At 43.8% G+C, this 21,516-nt stretch overlaps 1 protein-coding gene across 1 annotated transcript in view; it reads left to right on the top strand.

Annotated features, from left to right (window-relative positions):
* Nucleotides 1-19,782, top strand: part of trabd2a (TraB domain containing 2A) — a 47,626-nt gene extending 27,844 nt beyond the window's left edge. Inside the window, exons 5-7 of the mRNA XM_030785282.1 lie at nt 8,080-8,170; nt 11,620-11,874; nt 19,587-19,782. Coding sequence (XP_030641142.1) covers nt 8,080-8,170; nt 11,620-11,874; nt 19,587-19,782 — 542 coding nt within the window. The remainder of the gene's footprint in view (nt 1-8,079; nt 8,171-11,619; nt 11,875-19,586) is intronic.
* The last annotated feature ends 1,734 nt before the right edge of the window (nt 19,783-21,516 follow it).

Here is a 21,516-nt window from a genome sequence, read left to right as displayed (position 1 = left end):
TAGATAAAAAGCACAACAGTGACCTGTTGACATTTATGTGTACTGTTAAGCCTCCGAATCTCATTGGTTACTTAGCTTACTTTGTCTTCTCCATCAGCCAGCATTTATACCTGTTAGCCCCATCAGATATTTGTTAATAAGTTACTAGCATTTAACCACCATTAGCATATCTTAATAGTCAAAAACTCTCATTTGGCATATCAAATTATTGCATATCAAATTTTCATATCAAATTACCAAATTCATACACCAGGGCTTTGGTAATATTGTTTACCTTGACATTTTCAGCATGTTATCAGCAGCCATCCTCATTATTATCATGGGTTTTGATATAACATATGCTATCATATCAAAGTGGTATATTGAGATGCGTGTTGGGGGTAGATGGGTAGATGGGAGTTTCCCAGCATACCTTGGGGCGATGGACTGTTGTTTAGCTCCAGTTTGTTATTGTTCAGATTATGTTTCCTGATGTGGCTTGTAGAAGTGTATGTGTATTGTTCATCATGTAGTCCTTGTGTTGTGTTGTTAATTCTTGTGATAGTCTAATGTTATCTGTGTACCATAAATGAAATTGTTGGCATGAATGATGTACTTCCTTCCTATTGTGTCAGCATGTTAAATGTGTTACTTCTTGGTTTGTACTGTTGCAAAATAAAAGGCAGTGTTATCACTCTAGAGAAAACCCAGCAACTCATTAGTAAATGGTGATGTGTTTCACGATTTACAATAAGGCTCCTTTTCAGCAGTTCTAAATGTTATAAATGCTAATAAATAGATGGTCATAAAAACGAGATGAAGCTGACAGTTTAACATGGTTACTGATAAAGGGACAACATAAGGTAAGCTAAATAACTAGCAAGATCTGAGATTCAACAGAATAGATAGATGAAAAGTGCAGCAGTGACTTGATCTTTCCAAATAGTGAGCTGGCATTGATGTATGAAAACTGTGTTATAACTTGTTTATATTAATTATTTATGAAGTGTTAACAATCTAATTAATAACCTAATTGTAAGCCATTTATGAATCCTTCATAAAGGTAGTCTTATTGTAAAGCGGTACTTTTTTTTTCCTTTCTGGAGGTTGTATTTTCTGTGGAATCATGTCTGTGGGTCATTTGCTGTAGTGTTGGCTGACATTTCTCCTGTTCTTTAGATTGATGTCGGTTTGAGATCTTGCCCACGTAAGTTCTGCATAGTCTGTCAGGGTTCTTTTTTTTTTTTTATTTTAAACCGGTTCCGTGCCTCTGAAGTGGTTTCCCATCCTGTCCAATCATATCTTGGCATCTCAAGACTTAACATTCCTGTCTCGTTTGACATTGCTCTTTTCCCATAACCTTTTGATTTCAAATCGAGGCTTTCATCATTTCTCCCCCCGTTTTTTCTCACCTTCTCTCCTCTTCTTTCACTCCATCCGGCCGTTAAGATGAAGTAGATAGGTGCAGTGGTCTGGTATATAGATGTCTTTCAGCGTGACGGAAAAACACAGCAGCTACTGAGTGCTCTGCTGTGTTTGGCCTGAGAAATTCCTCAGACTTCAGCACGGCTCAGTGAAATTCCGAAGTGTCCTGTTCTTCTGTGGTCCCAAAGAACGCCGGCGGCGTTTTGTCTTTCACTGCGTCTCGGGCGTGGCACACAGGTTTACAGCATGCCCTCTGCTACACCCGGACAAGAGTGCATGCCCAGAAAACGCTCCGCTGTCTGGAGACAATATCTGAGCTGGCATCTGTGGACCGCAGACAGGAGGAGAATCAGATAATGGTTGTGTATGGACAGTGAGCGCAGTGACTGAATGCTTAAAGAAATTGATGGAAAGAAGGCTGAAAAGAGAGGTCCAAAACTATTTGTATTTTCTGTATGGATAATGATAGTTTGGTAAGTCAGTGGAAAGAAAAATGCAAAGCAATGTCCAATGGATGATTTGTGGTTGGATTTTTTTATTTTCATATTTTTCATGCCTTCTATGAGGACTGGCTTGAGGCGCCGTGGAATTTTCTCCTGGTTGTGTCCTTCATAAAAACAAACAAACAAACAAAAACTTCTCACTCATACACACACACACACCAGTGGGGACTAAGATTTTGACCCCAGTTTGAAAAGGTGTCCCCAGTAAAAGAGTGTATTTTCAGTCAGATGCTCCTAACTAAGCAAAAGCAACTACATACACACACACACACACACACATACACACACACACACACACACACACACACACACACACTCTCTCTCTCACACACTCCAGATAAATCCCAGATACCGTCATACAAAAGTCACTCCTCACACTGAAACACACACACACACACACACACACTCACACACACACACACATGCACATGCGCGCCTGCCCGTGTCTTGTTGACAACATGTCCACACATTGTTAGCTCTGCAACAGCTCTTCATTTTTCATACAAAAACCACAGCGAGGCTGAGAGAGAGAGAGAGAGAGAGAGAGAGAGAGAGAGAGGCAAAGACACAGAGAGAGAGAGAACAGAGGGAGGAGACAAGGAGAGAGAGAGAGGGATTGAGACAGGGAGAGAGAGAGAGGGGGAGGGAGATGGAGAGAGAGAGAGATGGAGACAGGGAAAGAGAGAGAGAGAGAGAGAGAGAGACGAAGATAGGAAAAGAGAGAGAGAGTGACTCATGACAGTCTTTATACTGTTACCTTTGAAGAACGTAACAGAGGTACTGCTTCATCAGAAAAACATGTGTTTGATTCGTCTTCTGCTTATCTTGGCTTTGAGTTATCTTGCCCGTCTGGCTTTGCTCTTTCCTGCTGCATTTTTAAACCGGACTCTAATATAATGAGATTCCGAATGCTTGTTGACTCAGAAAATTTCTGATTACTAAAGGAATTGTGAGTTGAGAGTTGGAGAGGCAGGAGTGAGTGTATGAATGAGTGTGCATGAATGAGTGTGTGGTGGAGGTAAAAGAACACTGCAGAGGTTTGATTTGGCTCTTTCACTGGTTTCAGCTCTTCACTGCTCTTTATTCAGCTTTGCCTTCCTATTTAAAATCAGCTCAAAGAAAGAGAAGTAATAACTTTTTGCCAAGCTATATGCCTCCCAGCAATAACAAACTCTTTCAAGCCATCAAATAGTCGCTGACAGATTGTTGCTGTGACCCTTAAAAGCCACCAGATGACTGTTTAATGAATGTGTCCACAGAAGTGTCGTTGATCTCAGTGGTTTTTCTCGTTTGGGCTTTAGTCATGGGGGCTCACTGGCACATTTGGATGGGTGCTATCTTGGATGTTTGTATTTTCACTCTCCAGATTTAATTGCAGTCCCTTTTTCATATTGTTAGAAACATGATTGTGTTACAGGTCATTTTAGAACTGTAGTATCTTTTCATTAGTCAGTAGTTAATAAGTCAATGGGGGAGTGCGGGGGGGGCGGGTGATCTCAGCATTAAATATGAAAAGACTAATGTGAAGTCAGAGGGTGGGGTCATACCCAACCACACCCAATGGTCTCTTTCATCTTTTTTTAACAAGTTCGTCATAGATGAATATGATCGCCTGTAATCTCGCTCTCACTGAGGTGAAATCTCCTCACAGGCACAACAGGGTGGGCCTTGGTGATTCGTCTCCTGTCAATACAGAGTGAGGATTATTGTGGTTGAGGGAGGCAGTAATCTGGCCATCAGCAGGGAGAGGAGATGCTGACATACAGAATGTACCTGCTGTCTAAAGTTACACTGCAGCCTGTGTGGGTGGTTTGGCCTGTGAAATATAAGCAGTGTTCTCATTCTGCCATACTCCATCCATCCTCGTACTCTGTCACATCTTACACACATCTGTCTTTCCACTTGCTGTTTTTGGCTGCGTTTTATTCAGGTGCCTTTGGAATGTGCACTGTGGGCTTAAACTGAGCGGATTAGGAGACGCTCTTGAGTTCACACATGACCTAAAGCCAGTCTGAGATTAGAAAAAAAGTGTCTGATCTCTGTATGAAAGCACGGTGTCTTGTATTTATCTCTCTCTCTCTCTCTATCTCTCTCTCGCTCTCTCTCTTCCCCCCCCCCTCCCGACAGGGTGGACAGGGCCAGGCAGTCCTTCATCATCAGCCATTTTTACTTCATCGTCAGGCTCTTGGTTGTACAAGGGTTCTACATGTTGACCTTCTGGTTCTGATTAGACTGAACTGGTCTGGAGACTGTGACACCAGATCCATTAGGCTCTTTGTCTGCTACAGCTACAGGTCTCTCTCATCCATCTCTCTCTCTCTCCTCTGCTCCACCTCTGTCTTCCGATCCTCTGCCCTTCTATCACTTCATGTTAACCTCCATCTCCTATGCAGAAGGCTTGGTGCCAGTGTCCATAACTGATCATGGGCGGTGAAGAAATATGGCCTCCTTGAGAAGATGTACACAAAAACAGCAGTTTTCACACACACACACACACACACACACTCCAATCCCTGCTTATTTGTTTGATGCTGCTCTCTTAGCTCCTACATACATTCTAAGTCTAAATATCATGCTGTCTGGTAGAGAAACTCAGTTTGAGGCTGTAAATAATTGGATCGCGATGGGGGGGGGGGCGGGGCACTGGCTGCTCTCTGGATGGGAGAGGGGGGGTGAAGGGCTACTCTTAATGGTGTTGACTGGGAGTGTGCGGTCTTAATGGTGTTGACTGGGAGTGTGCGGTCTTAATAGTGTTGACTGGGAGTGTGCAGGCGGTCGTAGTTGCCTTGTGGGGTTGACTTTGACTCAGTGAACTTTTCTTAGACCACAACCTTTTCACAAAACAAACAAACGAACCCAGTCCGCCTGCACGGAGAGCAGCACAGCTGAAAGCCTTGTCCGCCACAGGAAGTTTTGAATAAAAGCTTTTAGTGGTCCAGCCAGGGTCTTATCTCCGACATCTGGCTGTAGAGGAGCGGTGGACGGTGTATGGCTGAGTGATGTGACACAGCGAGCAGAAGAGCAAGTTTTACCAGATTGACTTTGGCACCATGTCAACAGGCCACTTTACCAAAGCTGCGTTTGGAGATCAATCCAGCCATTCAGCCCAGCACAGCTCCGTCTCAGAGCCCCAGAGAAGCCCTGAGCTACCAACAGCTAGTGTTTCTCCTTTTCCGCTTTAGACCACTGCAAACTAGGCTCATGTGCTCCATGTAGTTATCATCTTACCACAGTAGGTATGGACGGTTTTGTGGCTAGGTTAGCCAGTGCTTTTAACACCAGTAATACCATTATTGAGACACTGAGACCCTAAAAAAAAGGCAGTGGTCTCCCTCGGTCTGTCTGGAACCAAGGTGAGTCCAAAACCAACAAACAGAAGAAGCAAAAGGAGAAGTTAAGTCTTGTAGGTGATTGTGTGGGAAACAGAGGAGAACTCATAGGCGCCGATCCTAAGCAGACCTTGTCCCTCATGCAGTTCTGAGACCAGAGTGAGGTGAGCCCAGGTGGATCTGAACCAGACCACTGTATTCTTTCATTCATGCTAACACGACAGAGAAAACTCACAGAACCACTGTTAACACAGGAAACTTACAGATCCCATTAGTGATTCAAACTGACTCGGTTAGTACAGTTGATCTAGCAGTCCAAACACTCATGCACACACACACAGACACCACACACACACAGAGTCACATACTCACTAATTCATACACATACATGGACACTTGCACACACTTTTTCCAGATAACAGTTTTTTATGGTTTTTTTATTTTTGCGTACTCAGGTCTTTATATCCTCCTTTGCCATGACACTCATCACAGTAATTGATGCTGTTTGCACTGGGCTGTGGGTTTTCTCTACCTTAAACAGTCACTGAGGAGGCCAAGCTCTTGGACTCCTCTTTCAGTGATCCCTGTCAGAAGCTCACATCATGTGGCTTTACACTCGCGGTTTCCTCCACTCCACTGTTGCAACAAGGCTGCTCCTCCACATACTTGACATGTTTGTCGTTCATTATTAAGCTGTTTTCTCCGGACCTTCGGGTCAGCGCTGGTTTTGAGGTTGGCTCCGCTGTGCTGGGTCTGATGTTTGCTAACGTGTGGCTTCTGGTAAATAGCGGCTTTAGAACATTCTAGAAATACCACAGGGTTAGCAGTGTCACCCTGAGCCTGTGTGTAGCAGTTCTGTATTAAGTGCATTCTGAAGACGATGTCTGAATCACTACTCATCACATCACAGCACAGAGCCTTGGCTGCGTGTAGTGGCTCTGGAGTCGGTTGGTAATACCACCTCCTATGGTTTAAATGTGTAATAACACTTTACCTCCTTTGACACTGAGCTGCCCTGTCCACAGTGTTGGAACTCAGTTTTCAATTTTTGTGCTTTCAAATAAGAGTAGAGACAAGAGAAGGATTAGAGTGGCAATCAAGAGAAAATTCCTGTACTGTAGATGATGCAAATTGTAGCAAAAATGAACTCACTTTGTCCACAGACTTACTCAGCCTGTCCAGACTCTTGCTCACACCAAAACAACACAAGAATATGAAATGATTTTTACTCCTCAGACAGGCGTGAGGGGAGGCCTGTGACTGTGTGTTTATGGATGGGTTTTAATGGACTGAGGTAAAGTGAAGCCCGGTAATCAGGAGTTTCATCCCAGTCCACACCCCACCCCACCCACAGCCTGTCAGTAATCCCCATCAGCTGTGTAGGACTCCTCAGCAGGAATCTACTTGACAAGAGAAAACTGAGTGAGAGCTGCAGAACCAAACTTCATCATCAGTCCTGGTTTCATCATAAACCTGTCTGTCATCTGGAGTCCTGGTTTTGTCATTAACCTGTCTGTCATCATCAGTCCTGGTTTTGTCATAAACCTGTCTGTCATCATCAGTCCTGGTTTCGTCATAAACCCGTCTGTCATCATCAGTCCTGGTTTCATCATATACCTGTCTGTCATCATCTGTCCCAGTATCATCAGAAACCTATATGTCTTCATGAGTCCTGGTTTCATCATAAACCTGTCTGTCATCATCAGTCCTGGTTTTGTCATGAACCTGTCTGTCTTCATCAGTCCTGATTTCATCATGAACCTGTCTGTCTTCATGAGTCCTGGTTTCACCAGAAACCTGTCTGTCATGAGTCCTGGATTTGTACTGAAGTGTCACACATCGTCCATGATCAGTTAAAGACTAAATCAGTACTTCTCTTAAAACTGTGTGTCCATCCTGACCTGGAGCAGTGTCTCTTCACTGTGTGTGTCCGTCCTGACCTGGAGCAGTGTCTCTTCACTGTGTGTGTCCATCCTGACCTGGAGCACTGTCTCTTCACTGTGTGTGTCAGGCTGATGAAAGGCCGTTCAGACACGGCTTTGAAACATGACTGAGTTAGCAAACGTAATCAGCGTTCCTTTCTATGAGTGTAAGACTCACAAAGCTAGGCCTTACCTACCAGACAAGGGTGGGTGGTCATGAGGCTCCACAGTGTTGGTCCTTTTCCCCTGTCTGTCAGTCCTGTGTCGCTGTCTGTCGGTCCTGTGTCACTATCTGTCAGTCCTGTGCCACTGTCTGTTGGTCATGTGTCACTGTGTGTCAGTCCTGTCTCACTGTCTGTTGGTCCTATGTCATTGAGTGTCAGTCCTGTGTCACTGTCTGTTGGTCTTGTGTCACTGTCTGTCGATCTTGTGTCACTGTCTGCTGATCCTGTCTCACTGTCTGTTGGTCCTGTGTCACTATGTGTTGGTCCTGTCTCACTGTCTGTTGGTCCTGTCTCACTGTCTGTCGGTCCTGTGTCACTATGTGTTGGTCCTGTGTCACTACGTGTTGGTCCCATCTCACTGACTATCGGACCCTTCTCACTGTGTGAGAGAAGTGTATGTAAGTGTGAGCAGGACAGAACACTGAAAAATGCCTGGTCACGTTAATCACACGCCTGTAGCCACAGCAACACGTATGGACCTATGTAGGATGAGGTCATGGGGGCAGTGAAATATAGTCCCATCACGTGTCTTCTCTCTTTTACTGTTTCATGTTACAGGTTTATGTTTCACCCGCCGGGGGGGCTGGGGGGTCTGTTAGGGAGCAAAAGGGGCGGGGGTGGGGTGGGGGTGTATATGGAAAGATGATTGACAGCCAGGTTGGCGCGGAGACTGAAAGGAGAACTGTTTCCCCTGCAGGTCACTTCCTGGGCAACAGTACAGTGATTGATGTGCTGAGGAGTCAGGGCTATGAGGTGGAGCACACCCCCGCAGGCCAGCCCATTAACAGGTAATAATACACCCCCCGTTTTACTACATGTCTCACACACCTACACACACTGACACACACACACACACTGACATACACATACACACACATACACACACTGACAGAGCGCGAACACACACGCACGCACACACACACACACACACACACACACACACACACACACATACACACACTGACAGAGCACGAGCACACACACACACACACATACACAGACACACATTTAAATTCTGAGACGCGTTGTCTATAATGATAGACGGTTCCTAGATGGTCTAAATGCTGTGGTAACGCTGTCTCATAGAAAAGCCACCAGTGTTCTGTGGGGCTCTTCAGTACTGCTAACCTAGAACATTGTTTCTTAAACCACCTCCTGGCTTTGGACCTCAGAACCGCTCAGGACGTAATGGTCCGTGTCCTGCTGATGTGTAACAGAAGCACGTTCTTCAGCATGCTCGTCTCCACATCCATTCTCGTTCCCGTTTAGACCGGCCTTTTCTCACAGCGCCTTCTCTCTAATGCCTTTAGAAGGAACAGCTCACACAAATCTGTCACTACTGAACTTTACGTTTATAATGAAGAATGCCTGCACCCCCTGCACACAGGCCGCATGTATATACACCCCCCCACACACACACACACACACAAACACACACACACACAGGGAGGAGGGGGCCAGAAGAACAAATGCTAGAGAGGAAAAGAGAGCAAACTTTCCCGTGCTATAGATTTGTAACTTATTATGGGTTTGGTCTCGGAGGGCCTGGCTGTGTCAAATTGGCAGGCCATATTTTATCACTTATGCTGGTGTAACATTACATCCGCCTCCCTGTTTCTGAGAGTGCCTCCCCCTCCCCCAACTTTCCCCCGACCTCCCCCCGCCACCGGGCCCCCACACCGTATTTATTTATTTTTGTCTCCCCGTTTTGCCGACTGGATATCAAATGGAAATCATTTTCCAAGTAAGCGCTCTCTTAGTTTGTGTAAGTTTACCCACAGACCAAAACCACATGTTCAGTTCTGCTTGGACTATCCTGAAAAATGTTGTTGTCTGCAAATAATTGAAAAATGATTAGCCCCCTCTCTCTTTGTCCGCCGAAGTTTCCTCCGCTCCTCCACTCCTCAAAAGACAAGTGTGTCTGTAGATCGGTGAAAGATTTGCAGCTTCCAGCCAAAGACCCAGGCCTGTGAGAGTGAATGTGAGTAAGAGACATCACTAATGCACTGTGTGCCCCTAATCATATAACTGGGTCATTTTACCCCTGAATGGTGGTGACTTTTGGAAACCTAAATAAACCTTGTGTTTATGTATACGGCGAGATCTGAGAGAGACACGCAAGCCTGCAGGTAGCGTCTCTGCATCCACAGTAATGCTCGTCTGCTCCAGAGAAGGACAGAGTGTCACCATCAGGCTCCTGATTCGTGCCCCAATCTGTTTCCATAACCCGATTGGACGGTTTCAGTGTATGAGAATGCCTCCTTGTGGGCAGAAGAACCAAATTAAAAAAGAAAAACAAAGTGCGGACTGGCCAGAATGGCCCAGCCCGGTCCTGTCTGTATAATCAACTGCAGAACGTCCCCAGAGACGTCCCGCTTTGAGCCAGAATGGAGTCATTGTGTCCTGAGCGGCTCAGTGTGAACATGCAGTTATAGCCTTACAGTGTGAGCCAAGGAAACTGAGAGAGCTCACAAATGTTACAAGTCTGCCGCTGACACTTATCATTTTATAACTGAGTTGGGGGGAAAATGTTGAAACTGAGCCCGTTTAGGAAGAGTTTGTTAACAGAACTGAATCAGCAGTCAGACGCAGCAGAGAGCAGGGCTGAGTGGTGAATGGATAGAAAAACGGTAAGAGTGAGTGATGAATGGATAGAAGGACAGAAAGACAGCAAGAGTAAGTAGCCAGGGCAGGACTGGGTTTGGGTCCAAACCTCAACAAGAGGAAAGAGGATCCCTGAACATCCTCAAATTTAAACAGTCATTAGTCTGACTCACACACACACGCACACACACACACACACACACCAGACACAATGTTCTCTGATTCTCCTAAACAGATGAGTAGTTTTAGAGAGCCTCTGGCCATAGCCAACTCTTCCATTAGTGATATCTGTTTAACACTGATAAAGGAGCATCAGGTCTGAGCAGTCTCCACTCCCTGTCTGCTGTTAAAGGGCATGCTTCTGCCTCGGTCCGCCACGCTGTTTCATCTGTCCTCAAATCCTCAGGGCCCATAAAATCTCAGAGTTTACTGGTGTTTTTAGAATCAAAAAGCCCATCACCAGCTCTCTTTCTCTCTCTCTCTCTCTCCCTCCCTCTTTACCCATTCCTCCTGGGTGGTTATCACTGTCACACACACACACAATCTGTTCATCTCTTTCTCTCTCTCTCTCTCTCTCTCTCTTGTCGCTTGAGTCATCATGAGGGGTCATATTATCTGTTAGGAGACAGGGAGTTCTGAATGAACCTCCCAGACAGACAGATAGAGAGAGAAAGAGAAAGAAAGATTGTAGATTTGAGATAAAGGTTGGATGTTGAAGATGGCTATCATACACCTGAGACAAACAATTCCTGCCCTTATCAGTCAGTCATTCCAAATACACAGCGAACTGTCTGATGCAGGGATTTTTGTTCCCCTCGGTTTGTCAAACACACATGCGCGCGCGCACACACACACACACACACACACACACAGAAATGAATGGGTTGCCAGATTGGAGGAGACATTGGAAAGTTCCACAGTAAATAAGTGGAGGCGAGTCAGTGGGGGTTTGGCCTAGACGCGTATTTGCACTTCAGCAGCTGTAATAAATTCTTGTAATGCTTCAAACGCCACATGTATTTGCACCAACGAGCAAGTCTCCAAAAAGGCCAGATAGAGCCCTCATCAAAAGCAGATGTTAGTGTTTTATCCTCAGAAAACAGGAGTGTGTATGCACTGATCCATACCGCTTATACACAGAACACCGAAACCACAAATACCAGCTGGCCCAGGGTTTCCTAGTGGAGAAAATGCCAACCATAACGGTCGACCAAAACACGTGATTTTGGCCAGGGCTGTTTTATAGGCTCTACAGTCCCTGTAGCATTTGGTCAGAAGAAAAATTCCATCAATGCTAATAATGATAATGGACAGAAAATTAGGATTCGGCTATGCTACCTGAAATTCCCAGAGCAAAGTCCAAAATGCAAAATCATTTCCAACTCACGCTGCAGAACTCTCCGGGCCCCAGCGTAGCCCTCTCCAGCCGTCTGTTTGACATGGCATATTCCTGATGACAGAGACTGTTGGAGCGGAATGTGACACTCCATTATCTACTGAGTCATTATCACTGACATGAACTGTGTCCTGACATAAAGCCAGAATCACCACCAAGCGAGGCCACTGATGGTAAGACCTGATTTACTGTGATGTTGAAGTCATTAACGCTGCTGATGTTCTGTCTAATCGACAGTGTGAGGAGGTCCGGTCCCCAGCCTGAGGAGGAGGATGAGGAGCAGGACGACAGGATCACTCCACTGGAGCCCTTCTTACACGAGACCCAGGAACAGCTCCCCCTGGAGGAGGAGCCGCTGCCCCACCTGCCGTTGCCTGACAGCCTGGAGCTGCTGGAGAAGGTGGAGCGCAAGCTGAAGAAAAAACGACGCAACAAACAGAAGAAACTGCGCCACCGTCAGTTCAATGACCTGTGGGTTCGCATGGAGGAGAGGTGAGAGAGACAAAGCCGTCAGTTGGGTCACTCAGTCACTGCAGCATCTGGGCCTCAGTACCTACTGTACAAAAAGACTGAGGTGTCTGACTCCTTCAGATGTTTCCATCATTTAAATTTCACTTTACAAACTTTAAACACTCATGGGAACTCAAACATTAATTAAAAGTGGGAAGAGTTGACTGTTGATTAATTCAATGAGAAGTAGCTACGTTTTCTAAGCCCATAGTGTCACTGGCACCCTGGTTGATATAGATATTGAAAAGAGCTCTTGACTTGTCCCTGGTTTAACTGAATCGGCAGCTGAATCAAGCTGTGTAGGAAGATCCATGTGTTGTGTGGACAGCTCTCCCGGTTCCGTGGCTAGAGAACAATGTTTATGTAGTGGTAGGTGTATAGTGAGTGGTTTAGTGTGCTGTGGGTTGGTTATCTGGACCTGTCTGCCTGCGGATGGCTCAGTGCCCATCCTTGTGTGTCTCAGTCACGTTTGGGCGATCTCGCCCATGTGAAACAGAGATGATACTTCCTCGGAGGAGTCCCACAGGCGAATAGAGGAGCTATCACATCACACCAACTCTTCCTCTCTCTCTGTGGGAAACTAGGCCCCAGCCCTGGGTCAGGTCTTTTCCCTGGCCTTACTACACCCACTCAGCAGTCACACGCTTAAAAATGTGACCCTCAGATCAGCTGAACTGTGAGAGGCAAAAAGACAAAAAAATCATTTACATCTCTTAATACACACAAACCATGTGGCTGTGATCTGATGGAAGGTTCCATGTGGAAATGCACCGTAACTCAACTCTCAGTATAGATCAACTACTGCAATAAACCATCACACTAAACTATCACTAAACCACCACACTCAACTAAACGACCACACTCAACTAAACTACCACACTCAACTGTCACACTAAACTACCACACTCAACCAAACTATCACACTGAACTAAACCATCACATTACACTACCACACTCAACTAAACTACCACACTCAACTGTCACACTAAACTACCACACTCAACTAAACAATCACACTAAACTATCGCCCTAAACCACCACACTCAACTAAACTACCACACTAAACTGTCACACTAAACTACCACACTCAACTGTCACACTAAACTACCACACTCAACCAAACTATCACACTGAACTAAACCATCACATTACACTACCACACTCAACTAAACTACCACACTAAACCACCACACTCAACTAAACTACCACACTAAACTGTCACACTAAACTACCACATTCAACCAAACTATCACACTAAACTGTCACATTCCACTAAACTATCACACTAAACTAAACCATCACATTAAACAACCACACTCAACTAAACTATCACACTGAACTAAACCATCACATTACACAACCACACTCAACTAAACTACCACACTAAACCACCACACTCAACTAAACTACCACACTCAACCAAACTATCACACTAAACTATCACCCTAAACCACCACAGTCAAACTATCACACTAAACCACCACACTCAACCAAACTACCACACTCAACTAAACAATCACACTAAACTATCACCCTAAAACACCACACTCAACTAAACTACCACACTAAACTGTCACACTAAACTACCACACTCAACCAAACTATCACACTAAACTACCACACTCAACTAAACTATCACACTAAACCACCACACTCAACTAAACTACCACACTCAACCAAACTATCACACTAAACTGTCACATTCCACTAAACTATCACACTAAACTAAACCATCACATTACACAACCACACTCAACTAAACTATCACACTAAACTAAACCATCACATTACACAACCACACTCAACTAAACTATCACACTAAACTAAACCATCACATTACACAACCACACTCAACTAAACTATCACACTAAACAACCACACTCAACTAAACTATCACACTAAACTACCACACTCAACTAAACAATCACACTAAACCACCACACTCAACTAAACTACCACACTCAACTAAACTATCACGCTAAACTAAACCATCACATTACACAACCACACTCAACTAAACTATCACACTAAACCACCACACTCAACTAAACTACCACTCTCAACTAAACTATCACGCTAAACTAAACCATCACATTACACAACCACACTCAACTAAACTATCACACTAAACCACCACACTCAACTAAACTATCACCCTAAACCACCACACTCAACTAAACTATCACACTGAACTAAACCATCACACTCAACTAAACAATCACACTAAACAGCCACACTCAACTAAACTATCACACTAAACAACCACACTCAACTAAACAATGACACTAAACCACCAGACTCAACTAAACTACCACACTCAACCAAACTATCACACTCAACTAAACAATCACACTAAACCACCACACTCAACTAAACTACCGCACTCAACCAAACTATCACACTAAACTAAACTATCACATTACACTACCACACTCAACTAAACTCTCGCACCAAACTACCACACTCAACTAAACAATCACACTAAACCACCACACTCAACTAAACTATCACACTAAACTATCACGCTAAACTAAATCATCACATTACACTACCACACTCAACTAAACTATCACACTAAACTATCACACTCAACTAAACTATTGCACTGAATCACCACACTCAACTAAACTACCACACTAAACTATCACACTGAACTAAACTACCACACTAAACTAAACCATCACACTAAACTAATACCATAAGACTAAATTATTACACTATCACACTAAACTAGCACACTAAAATACCACATTAAACTAAGCTATCACACTAAACTCACTAAACTACCACACTGAACTATCACTCTAAACTACCACACTCAACTAAACTATCACACTAAAGTATCACACTAAACTAATACTACCACACTCAACTACAGCTACCACACTAAACTAAAAGAGCAAGTCCATCCAAAGCAGAGGTGTCAAAATCCAGTCCTGGAGGCCCAAGGCCCTGCTGCTTGTTGCTCTTACTGATTTTTACCTGGAAACAGGTGTGTGTGCTCTTCAGCCAATCAGTGACCTCATGTTGTTGGTTGACAAGAAAAGCAGCATGATCTTAGCCCTCCGAGACTGGATTTTGACACAACTCTGCTCTACAGTATGGATATAAGGACACAAGAAAATGCCTTTGCATGAATGCACAAGGATCATTAAGCTACCATGTGTTGAAGAACACATGAAGTGAATAAAGTCTCAACAGCTCTACTCCTAGTGCATGTCACCAGCACAATACATGTCACATCCCCTATGCACAACACCCTCCCAATGCACAGCGCCTCCACAAGACACAACACCTCCCCAATGCACATCACCTGACCAATGCACATCACCTGACCAATGCGCATCACTCCCCAAGAACAAACTACTAGACCTACTAGAACATCCAGACAGTAGGGCATTACAATAGTCTAACCTAGAGGTAATGAAAGCATGAAATAGTTTTTCTGCATCATGAAATGACATTACATCTCTTATCTTATTAATATTTCTGAGATGAAAAGAAGGCTATCCTGGTAATATTTGCTACATGAGCTTCAAATGAAAGACTGGAGTCAATAGGTACACCAAGGTCTTTTACTGTCGCACATGATGAAAAAGAAAGGCCATCCAGAGTTAATCAGAAAGGTTACTCCTAGCCTGTGGTCCTAGTACAAGTACTTCTGTCTCTTCAGAGTTAAGTAAGAGGAAGTTAGTAAGCATCCAGTGCCTAATATCCTTTACACATTCCTCAATTTTGTTAAGCTGGTGTCTCTCGTCTGGCTTCGCTGAGCCATACAACTGTGTGTCATCAGCATAGCAGTGGAAGCTAATACTGTGTTTACGAATAATATTACCTAGGGTAGGATATATAAAGAAAAAAGCAGTGGGCCTAAAACAGAACCTTGCGGAACACCAAACTTTACCTCAGTAGGTGTAGAGAAGTCACCATTTACATCGACAAACTGATAACGATCAGTCAAGTAGGACCTAAGCCATAAGAGGGCCGTTCCCTTAACTCCAATAACATTTTGTAGTCTATCAAGGAAAATGGTATGATCGATGGTGTCAAAGGCTGCACTAAGATCAAGCAACACAAGCAAGGAGACACAACCTTGATCAGAGGTCAGTAGAAGGTCATTTACAACTTTAAGCAGTGCTGTCTCCGTGCTATGATGAGGCCTAAATCCTGTCTGATACATTTCATGAATGTTATTCCTATGTAGGTATGAGCATAACTGCTGTGCTACAGCTTTTTCTAGGATCTTGGAGATAAAGGGGAGGTTTGATATTGGCCTATAGTTGGACAGCAAACAGGGGTCGAGGTCAGGTTTTATAATTAGGGGTTTGATAACTGCTAGTTTAAAGGTACATAGCCAGTGCTAAGGGAGAAATTGATTATTTTTAGAAGAGGTTCCATGACTACTGGTAGTACCTGTTTTAGGAAACGTGTAGGTAATCGATCTAGTACACAAGTTTGTTATTTTGATGAAGAAATTAGTGAATTTAATTCGGTCGCTTGAAGGGCAACATTGTAATCGATGATCTGATGTAGGTATATTGTTATCTACAGTGTTATTTATCAAATTATCTGGTTTTAAATTTATAGTCTGAATTGTTTACACCCCCAATGCACAACAACTCCCCAATGCACAGCACCTCCCCTAAATGCAACACCTCCCCAGTGACTATCACCTGCCCAAGACACACCACCTCCCCAAAGCACAACACCTCCTCAAGGCACATCAGCATGAGGACAACATTCTGGAGACTGCTAACATCTGACTTTTGAAAAGAGTTTTCTTTTGGCCCAGTACCTTCCCAGAAGTTGGTAAGAAAGCTTCTCAAACCTGAAGCTCTCCAAAGCGGGACCCAGAAATACTAAACTGGCCAATGGGACGTGTTCTTCCCCATGTTAGAGCTGTAATACTGTCAATAACACATTCTCCATAAACCGCCATGTGGAGTACACTCACCTTTCAGAGAAATAGCCCACTTCTGATTCTCTTAACCTTTACACACTGGATCAGGTTACATATCTCACAAAAGCCCAGTGTTTTATAAAAGGACCTGGCCTAGTGTATTTGCTTGTGGCCAGAGATTTCTCCCCTGTACAGTTCTATTAAAATACACAGTACAGTACCACTGCCTTAAGAACATGTCTGATGAATACAAACATGACACGTGGTTTGGGCAGCACTTCTAAAAAAATGAGGAAAACGTTTTCTTGTCTACAGCAAAAAAAACCTCTCATACACTCCAACACATCGAGCACAGACACGCTGTGGATTTATAGCCCTGCTTATGTTTTTCTAATATTGGCAGTGTTTTTAATACCCTCTCTCTCTCTCACACACACACACACACACACTCAGACACACAATGAACATCACGCTCTGTGCTCCTGAGAATGAGTCAAATTAATTTGACCATTATTCTTAGTGCACAGGCTCCAACAGTGAGTGCAAAGCCAGGAGTCATAAAAGTAGAGCAGGGACAGTGGAAAACTGGTTGGACCTCTGAGTCCTATCTGTTTTAAAGACTGTTGACACAGATGTGGGATGTGTATGTCATTTGTAATTCTGAAACAGTGAAACAATTTATTTGACTTCATCCTCCTGTTTTCTTAAAGCTCAAAGCACCATCTAGTCTTGACTTATGCCAAATTCTGCCCTTTTCCAAACTCTGGACTGCTTTTTTTCTGCATGGCTTTTTTTTCCAATTACAGAATCATCTTCGTATTTGATCCTGCTAGAGAAATTGTAAACAGTAGAAATGGAAACTGCTGACTGGATCAGTGTAACTTGTACAGAATGTATTTCCATGCTTTTTTGATCATCATTTCATAAATATTTTTTCTAAGCAACCTGTGTGTCTGAGAACATGCCCAGTCTGCTGGAGTAGAGGACTTGTTCTTTAGACGGTTTTAGACTCTTTAGACAGCTCCACAGTGGCTGTGCCCAATTATGGCACAAACAAATGTGCACTACTGGAGTACAGCAAATATATACATCCACACACACGCACAGACACAAACACACACGCATGCGCACACACACACACGCACATGCAGAGAGAGAGTGGTGGGGAAAGTTGAGGGAAAATTGGGAAAAAATAAGTTTGAATTTCTAAAACAAGTCTGTAAAACAGATCTGTCCAGCAGCTGCAGCCAAAGCCAATCAATGCAAAGTAAATATTATTAACTACAAGCATATGCCCCTGATGAAAATAAACGTTCTGTATTTTGAGCTGATTTCATATGCACGCTGCTTTTTTTAGTCAGGTCACTGACTTACTGAGACTTCCTCCCACACACATGCATACACACACACATCTCACAGAGCTCTGTTTGGCCTTACATGGCCACCATTACTCACAGCCAGGAAAAATAAAAAAATAAAAATAATGTGCCTCATCTCCCTTTAAATGAAAACCTTAATGCAACGTTGAACGTGAAATTAATACCACACCTCTTTTTTTCATTCTTCTCTTTTATTTGCTCGTTTGTGTGTTCTGTTCTCGAAAAAGAGAGGTGCTCCTGGTCATATGGTTTGCTGTGATGTGAGGTGCTGTGGGGTGAGTGATGACTGGCCTAGCTAATCAGCATTGGAATAAGTGGTGATGTCTTGTTTTGATTGGACGCGGTCCGGTCCTGACTGGGCTGAGTTGGGGCTTGAGTGGTGAGTGAGCACTCTCCAGTGTGCTGCCCCGCACACCCTTTCTCTAGATTAAAGCGGGTATTAAAAACATAGTTAGATGAATGAGATCAGAGTTACATGTTAAACAGACATAACAGTGCCCCCCACACCGACCGCCTTTCTGTCACTTAATGAAGACATTTTATCAGTCATAACTGTCTTTGAGGGTTTGAGAGTCTGTGGTAGAGAGAGGGTTTCACACAGGTAGGACCCTGTTGGCTGTTGGCTTAGCATCAAGTATTGCCATTACTGGCAGGTTGGACAGAAATGTAATAATAAAATAAAATAAAAGTAAGTGACCGTAAGCTGTGTGGTAAAATGTGCAGACAGACTGATGGGGAGGTGATGAGTACAGCCCTTAAACTGTACAGTCAGAGCTTTGCCAGATCAAACTGTGTGAACTCTTGTCTGCAGTGCCCGTGGTGTCTGAACATGTATCAGTACGGTGGTACCTGTAACCTTACAATAGACTGAGCTGTGAGTGCTTCTTAATGATTTATGTACTGTGTGTGTGTGTGTGTGTGTATGTGTGTGTGGGGGGTGTATTTGTGTTTGTGTGCATCATGTGTGTGTGTGCGTGTGTTTTTGTTTGTGTGTGTGTGTGTGTAAGGACAGGAGAGACCACACATGCACTCTGAGGCTTTTAAATGTTCAGGGCTCAGTGCTACACTGCTGAAGAGCTGGAATGTCACACAGAGAGTGTAGCCTTTCCAACTTTTTCCCGCTCTTTCCCGCTTCCCCGCCCCAGTAAGTGCCTGCCGGAGGCTTCTGACAGGAGATTATGCACACAGTGATTTAGGACTCTGGGCTAGTGTCAGAGGGGGTTAACTGAACTCTTTGACATGGGCTGCGTTGATGCGGCTGGTCTACAGTCTCTGTCTGTGTGTGTTATTTTACAGTATCACTACTCAGCATAGGGCATCTTTACATTTAAATATAACACAGCTCTCACTGTCTTACACAGAAATAACGTTTCTCTCTGTTTTCCTTACTCTCTCTCTCGCTTTCTCTGTTATAGCACCACTGTGGAGCCTCCACCCCCAGTTGTCCGTATCATCAATGGTTATATCACTGTGCAGACCCACCCACAAGAACATGGCAGATCCAATCACGACAGGACGTTTTCAGGCTCCACTCCCAACGCGGGGGTGGCCACCTTCAGCATGTTAATATTGTGGATTCTAGTTCTGATGCTGGACCTCCACATCCTTTAAATATAGCAGAGACCAGGTGACACTCCAAACCCTCTCTGAATGAACTGTCAAAAACAACCAGCCTGGGCGACCTATAAAAAACCTCTAACTCAGAGGATAACAACAAATAGACCGTGTTTGTCCAAATCAAAATGCTCTCTGCAGTTATTGGAGAAACATTGTTGTATTTCATTATATTGGGAGACCTGGACCCAGGAAAGTGCCAAAATAAAGGAAACGCCATCATAAAGTGTCGTTTGGCATTTGGTTGATGGTGGAGAACCTCTCCATAATCTCTCGTATGTCTACGAGATCTGGTGTCAAAGAGAGTCATATACTGAATACTTTATGTTGTCTCATCCACCAGACCATTCAGGGACCATTCTCCTGGCCTGTGTCATCCCCACTCAGTGCAGTCAGGACAGACATGTTTCATTGCAGGATGAAGACGTCCGTTCAGAATGACTGTGGATGTAAGGACTTCTGCCTTTAAGAGCTAACGTGGAGCGGAACCATGCCAAGAAAACGCTGTTCACGCCTGTCACTGAATTACCTCAGATATTAAACTAGCACACAGACATCTCAGTCAAGGTGTGTGTGCCTTCCACAACAGGCTCACACTGGGCAGTGGCATCGCTCTTTCAGACTTTCATACCAATGTCCTCCTATCACCCATTCCTAAATCAGCAGCATCCCGTTATCTGCTGTTCCTCAGCCAATAGCAAGTCAACCAGACTGTTGTTACTGAAGCTCCTGCCAAACATGCACTGTAAGGAGTCACTGAGACCTCCTCCTCTGGCCATGGTACCCAGAATAACAGACACCTGGGCATTCTCAGTGGTCAGCATTCTCAGTCATGGACTTACGTACAGCAGTGTGTTAATTACATAGTTACCTCAGGAAACAGTGTGCTCCCAGTGTGCTGTCTCCTTCACTCAGACATTTCCTTTATTTTGGCAATCACCTTTATTACATTGTATGATAGATGTAATTTAGAAATATGAAAATAAAAATGTATGTTTACATATATATATATATATATAAATATATATATATTAAAAAAAAAGATTCTGTATATTTTTAAGACTAAATCAGGTACTAACCACCTTTGTGTTTTTTCTTCCCCCTTTCATCAGAGTTATGAAAACTGAATGTCCTAATAACATTGTTTTCTGCCTCACATGGCAGTGGAGGGAGTGTGTTTGTGTGTGTGTGTGTGTACATGTGTGTGTTTGTGTTTGTATGAGTATCATAGGGGATATGAGTTCATTTATTTAAACCAGTATGGCTGTAGGCTGTAGGCCATAGTTTAATGTGAGTATAATCTGACTGCCTCCTGCGTAAAGGGCTTGGCCAAGTCGTCCCACTGAATGTCAGGTGGGTGTGGCCAGGCTGTCCCACTGAATGTGACACATGTAACAGATCCATGACATCTCCCCTCCACACTCTCACACGCACAAACACACTGTATGTTTCCTGTAGTCGCTGTTCTCTATTTTGTTATGAAGTTACTGACAAAAATAAATAAATAAATAAAAATAAAATATTTATCCAGATGAAGTTCATTCTAATGTGAACTGGAGATTTTAAAAAAGCATTTTACAGCTAGGGAAATACCCAATGAAACTTTTAAGTGGTTTCACACACTAACATGTGCAAGAGTACAGAGTCTAAACATGGAACAGTAGTGCTGTTCTTGAACACAGACATTGAGCACTGGTCCTCTGTTGTTGAATTGTTCGTCAGGTCTGACCT

Source organism: Chanos chanos, chromosome 9, assembly GCF_902362185.1.
Source record: "Chanos chanos chromosome 9, fChaCha1.1, whole genome shotgun sequence".
NCBI classification, from domain to species: domain Eukaryota; kingdom Metazoa; phylum Chordata; class Actinopteri; order Gonorynchiformes; family Chanidae; genus Chanos; species Chanos chanos.
Note: the sequence above shows the minus strand (reverse complement) of the source record. Positions and strands in the feature narration are given on the sequence as shown.